The 16,190-nt window shown below is 44.6% G+C and overlaps 1 protein-coding gene across 3 annotated transcripts in view; it reads right to left on the bottom strand.

Moving 5' to 3' along the window:
* LOC106608858 (sushi, von Willebrand factor type A, EGF and pentraxin domain-containing protein 1-like) overlaps positions 1–16,190 on the bottom strand; it is a 132,132-nt gene that overhangs the window by 61,556 nt on the left and 54,386 nt on the right. For 2 of the 3 annotated variants that reach the window (XM_014207038.2, XM_014207037.2), the window contains exon 4: positions 540–698. In XM_014207038.2, the coding sequence (XP_014062513.2) occupies positions 540–698 (159 nt within the window). Of the gene's footprint in view, positions 1–539; positions 699–811; positions 944–16,190 lie in introns of those variants that run through there. The other variant, XM_014207040.2, reaches the window with a different exon arrangement.

The following is a 16,190-nucleotide window of genomic DNA, read 5'->3' as shown; positions in this document are numbered from 1 at the left end:
AGGGTCAAAAGTGAAAAACATTAGATGAGATAAGATTCACTCACTGCACTGACAGATTTAGATCGACTCCGGTCAAAAGTAGTGCACTATGTAGATTGTAGGGGATAGGGTGCTATTTGGGAAGTGACCTCTCTCAGCTGTAGGAAGAGGGGAAAGACTGACACAGCAGGCTGTTGACACATTCTTAGGGGTCGGTTGTAACTACTGTACGCACTTCAAGAAGCATACTAAGTGTGTTTGAGGGTGAACATGTGTGTTTATACAGTACATGTGTGCCGGTTTCCCAGATGCAGATTAAGCCTAATTCTGGACTAAAAAGCTATTAGAGCATTCTCCTTTGAACATGCTGTTTAGTCCAGAACTAGGCCCACTTTGTGTCTGAGAAATCTGTGTTTCTGACTAATTAAGTCTGTGTCCCAAATGGCACTCCATTCCCCTCCATAGGGCTCTGGTTAAAAGTATCACTATAAAGGGAATAGGGTGCCATTTGGGACGCAGCATAAGTGTGTGTGTAGCATGGCCAGTCTGGACAGCGTTACCTTCGCAGGTCTTCCCTTGGGACCTGTAACCCTGCTTGCAGACACAGTCGCTGGGTGCTGTGCTGCCGGGTTGGGAGGTGTGGTGCTGGTCAGGACACAGCAGGCAGGTACTCAGGCCTCCTGGAGTGCCCTCCGGTTTGTAGGTTCCAGGTGGGCACGCTGTAAAGAGGAGACAGAGACAAAACACTTGGTGATAGACTAAACACACCTAAAAAAGTAATTCGTTGCATGTAAAAGGACTGATCACACACACGTAAATACTGTATACGTACGCAAACACAAAAATCTATCCATGAGCATATGCCGAGATCTCTGAGCTGTGTTATAGTCCTGTTGACTTAGCAGTTCTGCTTTGTGTTAGAAGCATCTGAGGCTGATCAGCCAAGTCAGGAAGCTGTCTGGTTATCGAGCTAGTGAGCTTGTTTTCAAACATTCCTCCATCTACAGATGTAGGATCTTAATTTGATCACCCTGTTGCAGAATACATGTTTTACTGCATTTTATGTTTAAAAAGGCTTCTGAAGTTTGTAATTTCCACTTGGAAATTTCAGACTTGATTTTCCCTTACAAGAAATATATCAACCCCTACAAAAATGGCCATTAATTACAATCCATATAATAATTCACATTTCCTGTTGGTGCAGGATTATTTTCCTGCTGTAGCAAACTGGTTCAAATTAAGATCCTACATCTGTACTGTACACAATAAATCATCCTCACAGAAAAGGAGGGCCATCTCAATGCATCCCTTGTGTTACAGACCAGTTAACTCTTCATAAAGTAAGTACATTGATCAGACTAAGAGAAACAATCGTGATCTCTCACTGTAATGGAATGGGCTACTTTCTATACTCAATGAACACTAATCAAACCAATGGCACACTGCATGGATTTAACAATAACATTTTGCAATATACAGTGCCTTCGGAAAGTATTCAGACCCCTTGACTTTTTCCACATTTTGGTACAGTATGTTACATTTTGGTTGCCTTATTCAAAAATTGTTAAATTGTTAAATAGTTTATTTCCCTCATCAATCTACACACATCACCCCATAACGACAAAGCAAAAACAGGATTTTAGAAATGTTTGCTAATTTATTAAAAATAAAAAACTCTGGCCTCCCGGGTGGTACAGTGGTCTAAGACACTGCATCTCAGTGCTAGCTGTCCCACTAGAGATCCTGGTTTGAGTCCAAGCTCTGTCGCAGCCGATCGCGACCAGAAAACCATTGGGGCGGCGCACAATTGGCCCAGCGTCGTCGCTCAAGCAACTCCTGTGGCGGGCCGGGTGCATGCATGCTGACACGGTCGCCAGGTGTACAGTGTTTCCTCCGACACATTGGTGTGGCTGGCTTCCGGGTTAAGCGGGCATTGTGTCAAGAAGCACTGTGGCTTTGCTGGGTCATGTTTCGGAGGACGCATAGCTCCTGACCTTCGCCTCTCTCCGTATGGGAATTGCACCGATAGGAAAAGACTGTAACTACCAATTGGATACCAGGAAATTGGGGAGAAAAAGGGGGTATAAAAAATATATAAACTGAAATATCACATTTACATAAGCATTCAGAGCCTTTACTCAGTACTTTGTTGAAGCACCTTTGGCAGTGATTACAGCCTCGAGTCTTCTTTGGTAGGACACTGCAAGCTTGCCACACCTGTATTTGGGGAGTTTCTCCCATTGTTCTCTGCAGATCCTCTCAAGCTCTGTCAGGTTGGATGGGGAGCGTTGCTGCACAGCTATTTTCAGGTCTCTCCAGAGATGTTCGATCGGGTTTAAGTCTGGGCTCTGGCTGGGCTACTCAGGGACATTCAGAGACTTGTCCAGAAGCCAATCATGTTTTAAAAAATATATATATATTTCACCTTTATTTAACCAGGTAGGCCAGTTGCGAACAAGTTGTCATTTACAACTGCAACATGGCCAAGATAAAGCAAAGCAGTGTGACACAAACAACACAGAGTTACACATGGGACAAACAAACGTACACTCAATCGAAAAATGTATCTACAGTGTGTGCAAATGTAGTAAGATTAGGGAGGTAAGGCAATAAATAGGCCATAGTGGCAAAATAATTACAAATCATCAATTAAACACTGGAGTGATAGATGTGCAGAAGATTAATATGCAAGTAGAGATACTGGGGTGCAAAGGAGCAAAAAATAAATATTAATATGGGGATGAGGTAGTTGGGTGGGCTATTTACAGATGGGCTGTGTACAGGTGCAATGATCGGTAAGATGCTCTGACAGCTGATGCTTAAAGTTAGTGAGGGAGATATAAGACTCCAGCTTCAGTGATTTTTGCAATTCGTTCCAGTCATTGGTAGCAGCGAACTTGAAGGAAAGGCAGCCAAACGAGGAGTTGGCTTTGTGGATGACCAGTGAAATATACCTGCTGGAGTGCGTGATACGGGTGGGTGCTGCTATGGTGACCAGTGAGCTGAGATAAGGCGGGGCTTTACCTAGCAAATACTTATAGATGACCTGGAGCCAGTGGGTTGCTTAATGTGAGTCTGGAAGGAGAGTTTACAGTCTAACCAGACACCTAGGTATTTGTAGTTGTTCACATATTCTGTTATTCACATATTCTATTAGTGATGCTAGATGGGCGGGCGAGTGCGGGCAGTGATCGGTTGAAGAGTATGCATTTAGTTTTACTTGCCTTTAACTCTTGGCGTTCCCCTAGGATAGGGGGCGCTAAAGCGATTTTTGAAATAAATTCGTGCCCATTTTAAAAGGCCTCCTACTCAAACTCAGAAGCTAGGATATGCATATAATTAATACTTGTGGATAGAAAACACCCTAAAGTTTCTAAAACTGTTTGAATGGTGTCTGTGAGTATAACAGAACTCATATGGCAGTCAAAACCCCGAGACCGATCGTAACAGGATGTGGAATTCTGAATTGTGGACTCTACTTCACATCTTTGCCTATTAATCACACCGTGAGCTATGGTTCATTGAGCACTTCCTATTGCTTCCACTAGATGTCCCCAGTCTTTACAAAGTGGTTTGAGTCTCCTACTGTTAAAACTGAATGAATGAGACGCTGTTGAAATTGGTCACATGAGGAGGGCCATCACCATTATGACGCCGGCGGCCCTGTCTACCCTCCCCTTTCGAAACGTTTTGAAACACAATGCAATCGTCCCCCTCGAATCTTATTGGCTCTCTTGTTGAAACATGCCCTGAAGATTTATGTTATACAACGTTTGACATGTTTGAATGAACCTAAATGGAAAAAAAATGCTTTTTCTCGAAATAGCTGTCCCGTGGCCGACGGAAGTTTTGGAGCAGCCTTCAGACGCGTTAACAAGAACAAGCTCTTGGAACATAAAGGAGTAATTTTTTCGAACGAAAATACATTTGTTGTGGACCTGGAATTTCTGGAAGTGCTTTCTGATGAAGACAACCAAAGGTAAGGGATTATTGACAATAGTATACAAGACTAGATGTGATATGCGATTGTTCCAAGATGGCGCAGACCTGTATTTACTAGGTAATTTTCTGAGTATCGCATCCCCTTTTATCGCAAAGTGTGATTACCCAGTAAAGTTATTTTTAAATCTGGTATTACAGGTGCTTTCAAGAGATATTCATCTATAAATCTTAGAATGACAATATTACATTTTCGAATAGTAATTTAGTAAATTGTAGCACTGTTTCACCGGATACATTTGAGGGAAAATAGTTAGTCAACGTTACGCACTGATGTAAAATGCTGTTTTTATATATAAATATGAACTTTATCGAACAAAAGAATGCATGTATTGTGTAACATGATGTCCTAGGTGTGTCATCTGATGAAGATTGTCAAAGGTTAGTGCTGCATTTAGCTGTTTTTTGGTTATTTGTGATGCATGTGGTTGGTCGGAAAATGGCTATGTGGCTACTTTTACGATATACTCCTCTAACATAATCTAATGTTTTGCTTTTGCTGTAAAGCCTTTTTGAAATCAGACAATGTGGTTCGATTCAGGAGAGGTGTATCTATAAAACGATATAATTTGAAATTATTATATATATTTTTTAATTATAACATTTTGTTATGCTAATGGCGATATGACGGAGGCCGCACAGGGGTTAAGAGCAGTTGGAGGCCACGGAAGGAGTGTTGTATGGCATTGAAGCTTGTCTGGAGGTTTGTTAACACAGTGTCCAAAGAAGGGCCAGAAGTATACTGAATGGTGTTGTCTGCGTGGAGGTGGATCAGAGATTCACCAGCAGCAAGAGTGACATCATTGATGTACACAGAGAAAAGAGTCGGCCCGAGATTGAACCCTGTGGCACCCCCATAGAGACTGCCAGAGGTCTGGACAACAGGCCCTCCGATTTGACACACTGAACACTATCTGAAGTAGTTGGTGAACCAGGCGAGGCAGTCCTTTGAGAAACCAAGGCTGTTGAGTCTGCCAATAAGAATGCGGTGATTGACAGAGTCGAAACCTTGGCCAGGTCGATGAAGACGGTGTTGTCTTGGCTGTGTGCTTAGGGTCAAGGTCCTATTGGAAGGTGAACCTTCGCCCCAGTCTGAGGTCCTGAGTGCTCTAGAGCAGGTTTCCATCAAAGGTTTCTCTGTACTTTGCTCCGTTCATCTTTCCCTCGATCCTGACTAGTCTCTGCCGCTGAAAAACATCTCCACAGCATGATGCTGCCACCACCATCATTCACTGTAGGGATGGTGCCAGGTTTCCTCTTGGCATTCAGGCCAAAGAGTTCAATCTTGGTTTTTCAGACCAGAGAATCTTGTTTCTCATGATCTGAGAGTCTTTAGGTGCCTTTTGGCAAACTCCAAGCAGGCTGTCATTTGCCTTTTACTGAGGAGTGGCTTCCGTCTGGCCACTCTATCATAAAGGCCTGATTGGTGGAGTGCTGCAGAGATGGTTGTCCTTCTGGAGGGTCTCCCATCTTCACAGAGGAACTCTGGAGCTCTGTCAGAGTGACCATTGGGTTCTTGGTCACCTCCCTGACCAAGGCCCTTCTCCCCCGATTGCTCAGTTTGGCCGGGCAGCCAGCTCTAGGAAGAGTCTTGGCGGTTCCAAACTTCTTCCATTTAATAATGATGGAGGGCACTGTGTTCTTTGGGTGCTTTGATGCTGCAGAAATTTGTGCCTCGACACAATCCTGTCTCGGAGCTTTACGGACAATTCCTTTGACCTCATGGCTTGGTAAAACAAACAACGATTTAACCTTTATTTAACTAGGCAAGTCAGTCAAGAACAAATTCTTATTTATAATGACGGCCTACACCTGCCAAACCCGGACGACGCTGGGCCAATTGTGCGCCGCCCTATGGGACTCCCAATCAAGGCTGGTTGTGATACAGACTGGATTCGAACCAGGGTGTCTGTAGTGACGCCTTTAGCACTGAGATGCAGTGTCTTAGATCATTGTGCCATGCACTGTCATGCACTGTCAATTGTCAACTGTGGGACATTATAGACAGGTGTGTACTTTTCCCAATTCCAATCAATTGAATTTACCACAGGTGGACTCCAATCAAGTTGTAGAAACATCTCATGGATGATCAATGGAAACAGGATGGACCTGAGCTCAATTTTGAGTCTTATAGCAAAGGGTCTGAATACTTATGTAAATAAGGTTATGTGTTTTATTTGTAATACATTTTCAAAACTGTCTAAAAATGTTTTTTCTATTTGTCATTGTGGGGTATTGTGTGTAGATTGCTGAGGATTATGTTTAACGTAACAAAATGTGGAAAAAGTCAAGGGATCTGAATACTTTCCGAAGGCACTGTATACAGTACACAGTTATCAAGAGTGCTAGACCGTGTAGGTAGACTGCCTAAGTCTAGGTATGGGCAAAGGACAGAAAACACTGAGGTAGCTTGTGACCAGAAAATACAGTACAGTGAGTGTTATAAAGAATCCATGGTGTTGATCTGAGAATGTGGTGTTAAAAAGTAAATAACTCCCCAACACTCAGCTGGAGGTGTGCCTTTCCAGGGTTCTTTTAGTGCCAAGATACCAGCAGCTGCAGTCTCTCTCTCTCTGTTTGTTTCTCTCCTCCACTCTTTCTTTCCCTCCCCCTCTCTCATTCTCTCTCTTTGTCTCCCATCTTTCTCTCCCTCCCCCTCTTTCTCCCTCCCAATCTCTCTCTCTCTCTCTCTCTCTCTCTCTCTCTCTCTCTCTCTCTCTCTCTCTCTCTCTCTCTCTCTCTCTCTCTCATGCCCTGGTGTTAGGCCCTGGGCATCGCCCGGGAATGGATCCTCCATGCCAACACACACTCATTCCCCACCTAAACACACCAGGGTCAGCCAAGTGCCATTAACCAGCCGCCCGATCAGCAGCCGGGCACAGCCTGGAACAGCCCCCTCGCTCTCACCCACATCAAATGTGTGGACTATGTGGTTCTAACTAACTGCTCTGCTGCTATTGGATCTGTGTGTGTGTGTGTGTGTGTGTGTGCGTGCGCGTGCGTGTGCGTGTGTGTGTGTGTGTGTGTGTGTGCGTGTGTGCGTGCGTGCGTGCGTGCGTGCGTGTGTGTGTGTGTGTGTGTGTGTGTGTGTATGTGTGTCCATACATACTCCATGGTATCCACCTTCTTTGAAGTCAGAGGTCAGACAGGCCTAGAATAAGCAAGCAGCAGAATGTCTGAATGTCTTCTCATCATTCACTTTGAGGCTCCTGGAACCCCTTTTACAGCCTTCATTTAAAGTTTACAGGAAGCCCAGTTATTTATATGTGAATAATATTTCACTTGTAGTGAAACAGTGGAAATACTGTTTTAAAGTTACATTTTAATTCCTGGACTGGAAACTTGGTCTGGACCGGCTGGTCGGCTGGCTCAGGTGAACACTGGGGTTAGTAACAGACTTGGGCTCGTATTCATACAGCATCTCAACGCAGGAGAGCTAATCTAGGATCAATTCAATTATGAAGAACAGACCTGATCTTAGATCAGCACTCCAACTCTGAGATGCATTGTGGATTTGGGCCCTGGAATCTTCTCTACATGGGGAGAGTTCAGAGGAACCAGACTTGCCTCTCACTGAGACACACACTGTGTACTGGGAGCGAGGGAGAGGGAGGGAAAGAGAAGGAGGAATGGATAGCGGGAGAAGAAGAATGAGAGAAAGGTAGACTAATAACTCTGAGAACGCCGAAATGAACGACGGTGTTGGAAAGAGAATGTTGTGAACTTCCTAAATGTGTCCCAGCAAAGCGTACCAGTGACACATGATCCTACGTGTGTATCGGATGAACTGAATGGGCCTCCGTCCTTTCATGAGTTATGTTCAGAAATACCATGAACTGACCTTAGCCAAGAAGACCAACTGATAGTGGATTTGAGACTGGAATAGACTGACGAAAACCCTAAAAGTATATCAATAGCAAGAACCATGCAAAACATCTGCTTCAGGCCCCAATGACCCGCAAAGAGAGTGCTTTACATCTCCTAGTGACAAATCCACTGTCTGACTCCTGTCTATACCCTCCATGTGGGCAGGAAGTGGGCCGTCACGGGTCCAGTCCAGATGATCTGTACATCGGAGAGAGTGCGCCCAGGCCCAGGCTAAAATACCCTCACGGAGTGGAGCAGAGTGGACCAACACCAGTGACTAATTGAAGTGGAAAAAACGATGTGGAGCAAGGAGAAGGAGAGCCGCTGCTCCACTAGCCAGCTGCGTGTCACATAACTCCTGGGTAATGAGCTTCAAACCCTCTTCCTCCCGGAAACCCCAGAATGGAGGAGGAGGAAGACAATTACAGAGTGAGTCCCTCTCTTTCTCAGGGTCTGTGACCTCGCTCTCTCTGCTGCCTGAAATAAAACACACTTACTAAATCAGTTTGGTCAGGCTGAGTGAGAGAGAGCGTTGTGTGTGTTTAACCCGGATGGAGATGAGGATTCAGATGATAGTGTTAGTTGAAAGCTCCGAGCTTTGCTTTCATACTTTAGGCTATGATTTAAATGTTTGATACCGAATGATACCCCCACAGAAAGAGGAAAGGGCATAGGTTTTGGGTCAATATTAATGAAAATGTGTGCGAGACGTCAATCCTCAAGTGCACGGGGACATGGTGGTAGGATGCAGCTTTGGCCAAAGATGTCGGGAGGACTTACAGTAATTGTCCACACTGTTAGCACAGTTACATACAGTACCAGGCAGCTTCGTCTCCCTCATTTCTTCCTCATAAAATGGCGAAGTGAGTCATTTCGACTGGCTCGTGAACCAACCACAGGAGCCAAAGAGGTGTCTAAAGAGGCCAAAGAAGTCACTATCACACGAGAATCTTCTTTATCTCTGGAGAACGACGGGAGCCTGTCTTCGATTAGTGGGATCGAAACAGACAAACGGAAACCCTGAAAGTGAATCCAGCACATCTGCACATCTCTGTTCCCACCCGACAGACAGAATCATTTCTATCTCTGACTGACAGATTCGCTGTAACAAATCAACCCCACCCCCCCAGCGAAAAGCCCACTACTACTTTCCCATAGACTGTTAGTGTGTCTCTTCCTTAGTTCATCTTTCTCTTCCCATGTGGGGAACATACTGCATAAATCACTGTTATTTTGTTTGTTCTCTGAAAATTGCCACAGCTATCCTTTTATGTCACGGTTGTCGTAGGGTAAAGTGGACCAAGACGCAGCGGGGAAATGTGCACTCATCTTCTTTTATTAATCAGACAAAGAAGGTGAACCAAAACTGCACCAAAGCTATACCCAGCACAATCTCCCACAAATACTAAAAACAAACACATACCTATTTATAGAACCCTCAATCAGAGGCAACGAGAAAACACCTGCCTCCAATTGAGGGTTCAACCCCCAATTAACTAAACATAGAAATACAAATAACTAGACTGAACATAGAAATATATAAACATAGAACAGTGCCCAAAACCCGGAATACTAAATCAAACACCCTACAACTAACACAACCAGCCCGAACCACATAAAACAAAAAACCCCTGACACGTCCTGACACGTCCTGACCAAACTACAACAACAAATAACCCCTATTACTGGTCAGGACGTGACATTTTAAGTCTAGATAAAATGGGAAACCTATCTTAAGCCTAATATCTACTGTACTGTACTGATGTGCAGACGCAAACTCTGTGGTCCTCCTTTGTAAATGGGTGTACGCTGTAGCCTAAAGCCTACTGTATGCCTGTTCTCTTCTAAAGACTAACAATTGAGACAGAACAAGTCAAACACACATCTGAACGGTCTCTTTAACTCTGGACCGCAGCCACACCACTTGTGGCCAGACAAGGCCTCTTGTTGTGATTCTGTCGGATTGGTTTTAAATCCTTTTGTTTTTTAACAGAGAAAACAACGCTCACATGCAAGGACACTTTCTATTCTCAACAATAACATGACTTCACATGCATGTTTAAGACCGCAAACCGACACTGAAAATGGCCAGTCAGCCGGAGGGTAAAAAACTTAAAACATAAATTCACAAAGACCAAGGTGAGACATGATAACATAATATACACCTCAATGTGACGTATTGTCTCTAGGTCACCAGAGGAGTTCATATCAAAAAAGGCAACTGATACCGCAGACAAATTTAGTTTGAGTATCCAGCACTCCTAGGGTCATAGGGCACACTAACACATAACACACACACACACACACCTCCAGTCCCCAATCGCTGACCCCTCTGTCATCTTTCTCAGCCACCCTTAAGTTATTAACCGTGACACCTGTGGCCTTCCACCACTGGTTTCCATGACAACAGCACACACGCACAGCATTCCCTAATCATACAAATGCCTTGTGGAATTCCTAGGCTATAGCCTTAGTCACAGAAAACCATAGAGCTGTAATGAACCACTGATATGAGGACTGGTGTCCAGCTGCCCAGATGTCTGGGGGGGGGGGTGAATACAGCGGCCCATCTGGCCAGGAACAGAGCATCGGTCTGGGGGGAGACTCTCATGGAAAAAACCCTCCCCAGATCTCTCTCTGGATCCTCCAGACTGGTGTCCTGGCTGGGAACTGTCGTCCAACGTCTGTCTTTCCTTCCCTGTTTAGCTGCTTACTGCATCTCATCCCCATAGAAATCTGAGTTTACCCAAATTGCTACATACCTCTGGTGGATTTTCTTGCACCTTATGGTTGCGTCCCAATAGAACCCTATTCCATATGTAGTGCACTACCTTCGACCAGGGCTTTGGAGACGCAGACTATACACTCAACAAAAAAAGATGCTATCTACAACCTGAAAGGGTTCTGCGGCTGTCCCTATAGGAGAGCCCTTTGATGAACCCTTTTTGGTTACAGGAGGAACCTTTCTGGTTCCAGGTAGAACCCTTTTGGGTTCCAAGTAGAACTGTTTCTACAGAAAGCTCTATATGGAACCCAAAAGGGTTCTAACTGGAAGCAAAAAGGGTTCTACATGGATCCAAAAAGGCTTCTCCTAATGGGACAGCAGAAAAACCCCTTTTTGTTTCCAGCTTCGAAGAAGCCAAGTTAGTCCAAGAAAACAAAGCAAACACCCACCAAAATAACAGCAAAAACACAGGTTGTTCTTGTTCCTAGAAGATTAGTTGCACAATGGGTCAAGTTGACTTCAGAGATCGCTGTGAACTGAGAAATACATGAATAACTAAATAATAATTACCCAATCAACACTCATAACTCTCTTTTGTTGCCACTATTCATATTCCCATGAACCTCATATTTTTCAAGTGCTTTCACGACTCCTCGGAGGTGACATGACTCTCTCTCTCTCTCTCTCTCTCTCTCTCTCTCTCTCTCTCTGGCGTTCACAGGCCTTTCCACTAATCACTCCTGCTGACAGAACAGAGAACACAGCAGCAGCAGCTGTAGGCCTCTAATACATTAGACAGTGTTAACAACAAGAGGGGTTAACTAACTAACTAACTAACTAACTAACTAACTAACTAACTAACTAACTAACTAACTAACTAACTAACTAACAGATAAAGTACATGGACGCTTAGAGGACACTATACATCGTCCAACACTTACGGTTCAACCACATACACACACACTTCCTCCGCCGAGGAACATTACTGTTTTAAGAGTAGACAGACCAGGGTGTCAGGAATGGACAGGGGGTTGGGGTGGGGGATGGTGGGGGGTTCGCAGTTCAGGCAGTGGAGCTGTGTTCACTCGTATGGGTCCTGGTTAGGACTGATAGCTGAAAGTGAGGGAAAGAGTGTAAGAGTGTATGAGGGAGCGAGATAAAGAGGGAAAGATCGAGAGAGAGAGGGAGAGAGAAAGAGAGAGAGGCCCTTGTTAAAGAGTACAGCTGCAGACTTCCTGAACCCCCCTGTCCCGTCCCGTCCCGTCCCTTCCCACCCCCATCCTGACCCCTGCGCCTGGGCCTCAGACAGAGCGTGTGCCCCCTCTTCACCACCTCTCCCTGCAGGACCTAATGCTGGACAGACCACAAAACACCCTGACACTAACACAACACCTACTGAGAGATGGGGTCAATGCTAAGGGAGAGGAGAGAGGGGGAGGAGGGAGAGGAGAGAGAGAGAGACAGAGAGAGTGAGAGAGAGAGAGAGAGAGAGAGAGAGAGAGTCCGAGGCCCTCAGACAAAAAGAGGTCATACAAAAAAGAGGCAGAAAGGGCATACACCGTCACATGTCAAGCTTGCGTATGCAGTGAGCATACGTGTGTGTGTGTGTGTGTGTGTGTGTGTGTGTGTGTGTGTGTGTGTGTGTGTGTGTGTGTGTGTGTGTGTGTGTGTGTGTGTGTGTGTGTGTGTGTGTGTGTGTAGCACAGGGTTCCCCAACTGGCAGCCAGTGATTTTATTTGCCCCCCCCAAGTTTTCTGAGCAAAATGATTAATATTATTATTTGAATTTTCATTGTTGGACATTAAAGACTCTAAAAACACCAGGAAATCAGCTCAAAGAGATTTTAATTTAGGAAATCTGTTCCCAAGTATTCCCAAGCATAATAGGCTGCATTTACACAAGCAGCACAATTCGGATCTCTTTTGACCATTCACATCAGATATTTTTCTGAGCTGATATGATTGGTCAAAATATCAAATCATACCAATATAACTGAAATATTATATTTATTTGGGGTTCATGTGGCCAATTATTTGTAATTATGTGCTGCAAAACCCAACCCCCCCACCCCCCCGACCATCCTGACACAAAAGAATTAGACAGTGTTTATCGTGAGTGTGTGTCTAGCGTGTGTCTGTGTGTGTGTGTGTAGCATGCCTGTCTCTGTCTTCGCCTTCTGAGTATGTGTGTTGCCACTGTGCCCTTGTATGGTAGGCCTCTGGGCAGCCCCCAGGAAGAGGAATTAGAGCACATTTAACAAAGGGTGTTCCTACTGTGTGCAATGGCTACTTTATATGAAGCTGTAAAGTCAAGCCTCGTTTTATGGGGGTGGGGGGACAAGGAGTGGATGGAGGAGTGTTAATGATGAGCAGTCAGGCTGTGCCTGACGCTACTGGCAGTTTCACGGCTGCTCGTATTTCAAGCCGCCCTGCGCACATGCATGACGCACAAATTAACACACACACACACAAACACACACACACACACACACACACACACACACACACACACACACACACACACACAGCCTGTTTACAAAAAGAGCGGCGGTTGTTTTACGGATCTATCACCGAGTCCCTGTCCTCCATCACATTCCCTCTCTCAAAGTCATCAGTTAAAGCTTTATGGACCTACAGTGTAAGGCTACACTTATACAGGCAGCCCAATTCTGATCTTTTTTCCAATAAATGGTCTTCTGACCAATCTTTTGACCAATATCAAATCCTTTCACATCAGATATTTTTCAGAGCTGATCTGATGTCTAATGATCTAATTAGTGAAAAAAAGAGCAGAATTGGGCTGCCTGTGGGTTGTTCCACAAAACCGGTGCTTTTTGGACATGCAAACTTTTAAAGAAATTAACTTTATAGTATCTCTTCATTCCCAATTGATTTGCATGGAGGATGTGTTTAGCCTACGGAAAAACACCTTTTCTCATCTCAGGCAATAAAATCCTATGAAGTAAGATAATTTATCCTTACTAGTACGAAACTGCCTAACTATTTCAAATCACATTTGAGATAAATCCAAAATGATGTAATTGATCAAGTATCCTTCTACAAATAAACTCACATATAATATCAAACTGATAAGGTTACCGTTGGGCCTCTAACAGGGTTGACGATAACAAAGCATCAAAATGACTTTAAAATGATGGTGAAACTTGGAGAGATTTCTGGATTAAGTGCATTGTCGAGAAGGAACCTGCAAGTAAGCATTTTGTTGGACGACGTATACCATGCGTATCCCATACATACAACTAATAACATTTGAAACTTAATAGGGTGTTGGGCCACCGCGAGCTACCAGAAAAGCTTCAATGTGCCTTGGCATAGATTCTACAAGTGGACCTAAACCATGGCAGGAAAATGGACACCACACCATAACACCTTGTTGCGTTGTGGCCATAGACATAAACTTGGCAAAAAAAGAAACGTCCCTTTTTCAGGACCCTGTCTTTCAAAGATAATTCGTAAAAATCCAAATAACTTCACAGATCTTCATCGTAAAGGGTTTAAACACTGTTTCCCATGCTTGTTCAATGAACCATAAACAATTAATGAACATGCACCTGTGGAACGGTCGTTAAGACACTAACAACTTTAAGGCAATTAAGGTCACAGTTATGAAAACTTTGGATACTAAAGAGGCCTTTCTACTGACTCTGAAAAACACCAAATGAAAGATGCCCAGGCTCCCTGCCCATCTGCGTGAACGTGCCTTAGGCATGTTGCAAGGAGGCATGAGGACTGCAGATGTGGCCAGGGCAATAAATTACAATGTCCATACTGTGAGACGCCTAACACAGCGCTACAGGGAGACAAGACGGACAGCTGATCGTCCTCGCAGTGGCAGAACACGTGTAACAACACCTGCACAGGATCGGTACATCCGAACATCCCACCTGCTGGACAGGTACAGGATGACAACCACAACTGCCCGAGTTACACCAGGAACGCACAATCCCTCCATCAGTGCTCAGACTGTCCCCAATAGGCTGAGAGAGGCTGGACTGAGGGCTTGTAGGCCTGTTGTAAGCAAGTCCTCACCAGACATCACCGGCAACAATGTCGTCTATGGGCACAAACCCACCGTCGCTGGACCAGACAGGAATGGCAAAAAGTGCTCTTCACTGATGAGTCTCGGTTTTGTCTCACCTGGGTGATGGTCGGATTCAAGTTTAACGTTGAAGGAATGAGCGTTACACTGAGGCCTGTACTCTGGAGCGGGATCGATTTGGAGGTGGAGGGTCCGTCATGGTCTGGGGTGGTGTGTCACAGCATCATCGGACTGAGCTTGTTGTCATTGCAGGCAATCTCAATGCTGTGCGTTACAGGGAAGACATCATCCTCCCTCATGTGATACCTTTCCTGCAGGCTCATCCTGACATGACCCTCCAGCATAACAATGCCACCAGCCATACTGCTCGTTCTGTGCGCGATTTCCTGCAAGACAGGAATGTCAGTGTTCTGTCATGACCAGCGAAGAGCCCGGATCTCAATCCCATTGAGCACTTCTGGGACCTGTTGGATCGGCGGGCTGGCAAGGGCCATTCCCCCCAGAAAAGTCCAGAAACTTGCAGGTGCCTTGGTGGAAGAGTGGAGTAACATCTCACAGCAAGAACTGGCAAATCTGGTGCAGTCCATGAGGAGGAGATGCACTGCAGTACTTAATGCAGCTGGTGGCCACACCAGATACTGACTGTTACTTTTGATTTTGACTCCCCCTTTGTTCAGGGACACATTATTCCATTTCTGTTAGTCACATGTCTGTGGAACTTGTTCAGTTTACATCTCAGTTGTTGAATCTTGTTATGTTCATACAAATATTTACACATGTTAAGTTTGCTGAAAATAAACGCAGTTGACAGTGAGAGGACGTTTCTTTTTTTGCTGAGTTTATAATCCATAGAAGGGTTTTGGAACCTCTTACCCTGGCAATTTGACTGTTAAACTCATGGGTACACTAGCAATGGCTGCCAGTCCTGACTTGAATGGGAACTGCCATCTATGGATTATATTTCTATGGTTGGTTTAGGCTGTCAGTTCGCCACATTTCAAAATACTATCGCGGGAAAAACATACAGTTTGGAAAGCAAACTGCTGAAAAGAGAACACTAATCTGCAGAACCAATAGAAACAACTCCCAATTTTGAGCGAACAGTATCTTAGATTCTGATGTCTTCTGTCATCTTCTTCTAATGCCATAGCATTGCATGAAATGCATTCATGAAAGGCCAATTGTTTTATGGACCCAGCAAAAAAGAAATCCCCATGTGTGGAAATCCTGAAAATGCCTCTGCTCAACTGTATCCTATGCCACATTTCAAATGTTATGGTTTAAGTATTAGGCTTACTACGCACCTAATTGCATCTTTGTGCCTGGATTTGTTTACAGAAAATTAGGGTGTGCCGGGAACGGGGGAGGGGAGCTATAAAAACCCAAAGCCCAGGGGCCTATGATTTCTTAATCCGACCCTGACTCTATGGGAGACACAAATTCTCTCAATAACTGAAACAACTAAAGCTTGATATTGTCACGCCCTGATCTGTTTCATCTGTCCTTGTGATTGTCTCCACCCCCTCCAGGTGTCTCTTATTCTCCCCAGTGTATTTATCCC

This window comes from Salmo salar, chromosome ssa07 (genome assembly GCF_905237065.1).
Source record: "Salmo salar chromosome ssa07, Ssal_v3.1, whole genome shotgun sequence".
NCBI classification, from domain to species: Eukaryota; Metazoa; Chordata; class Actinopteri; order Salmoniformes; family Salmonidae; genus Salmo; species Salmo salar.
Note: the sequence above shows the minus strand (reverse complement) of the source record. Positions and strands in the feature narration are given on the sequence as shown.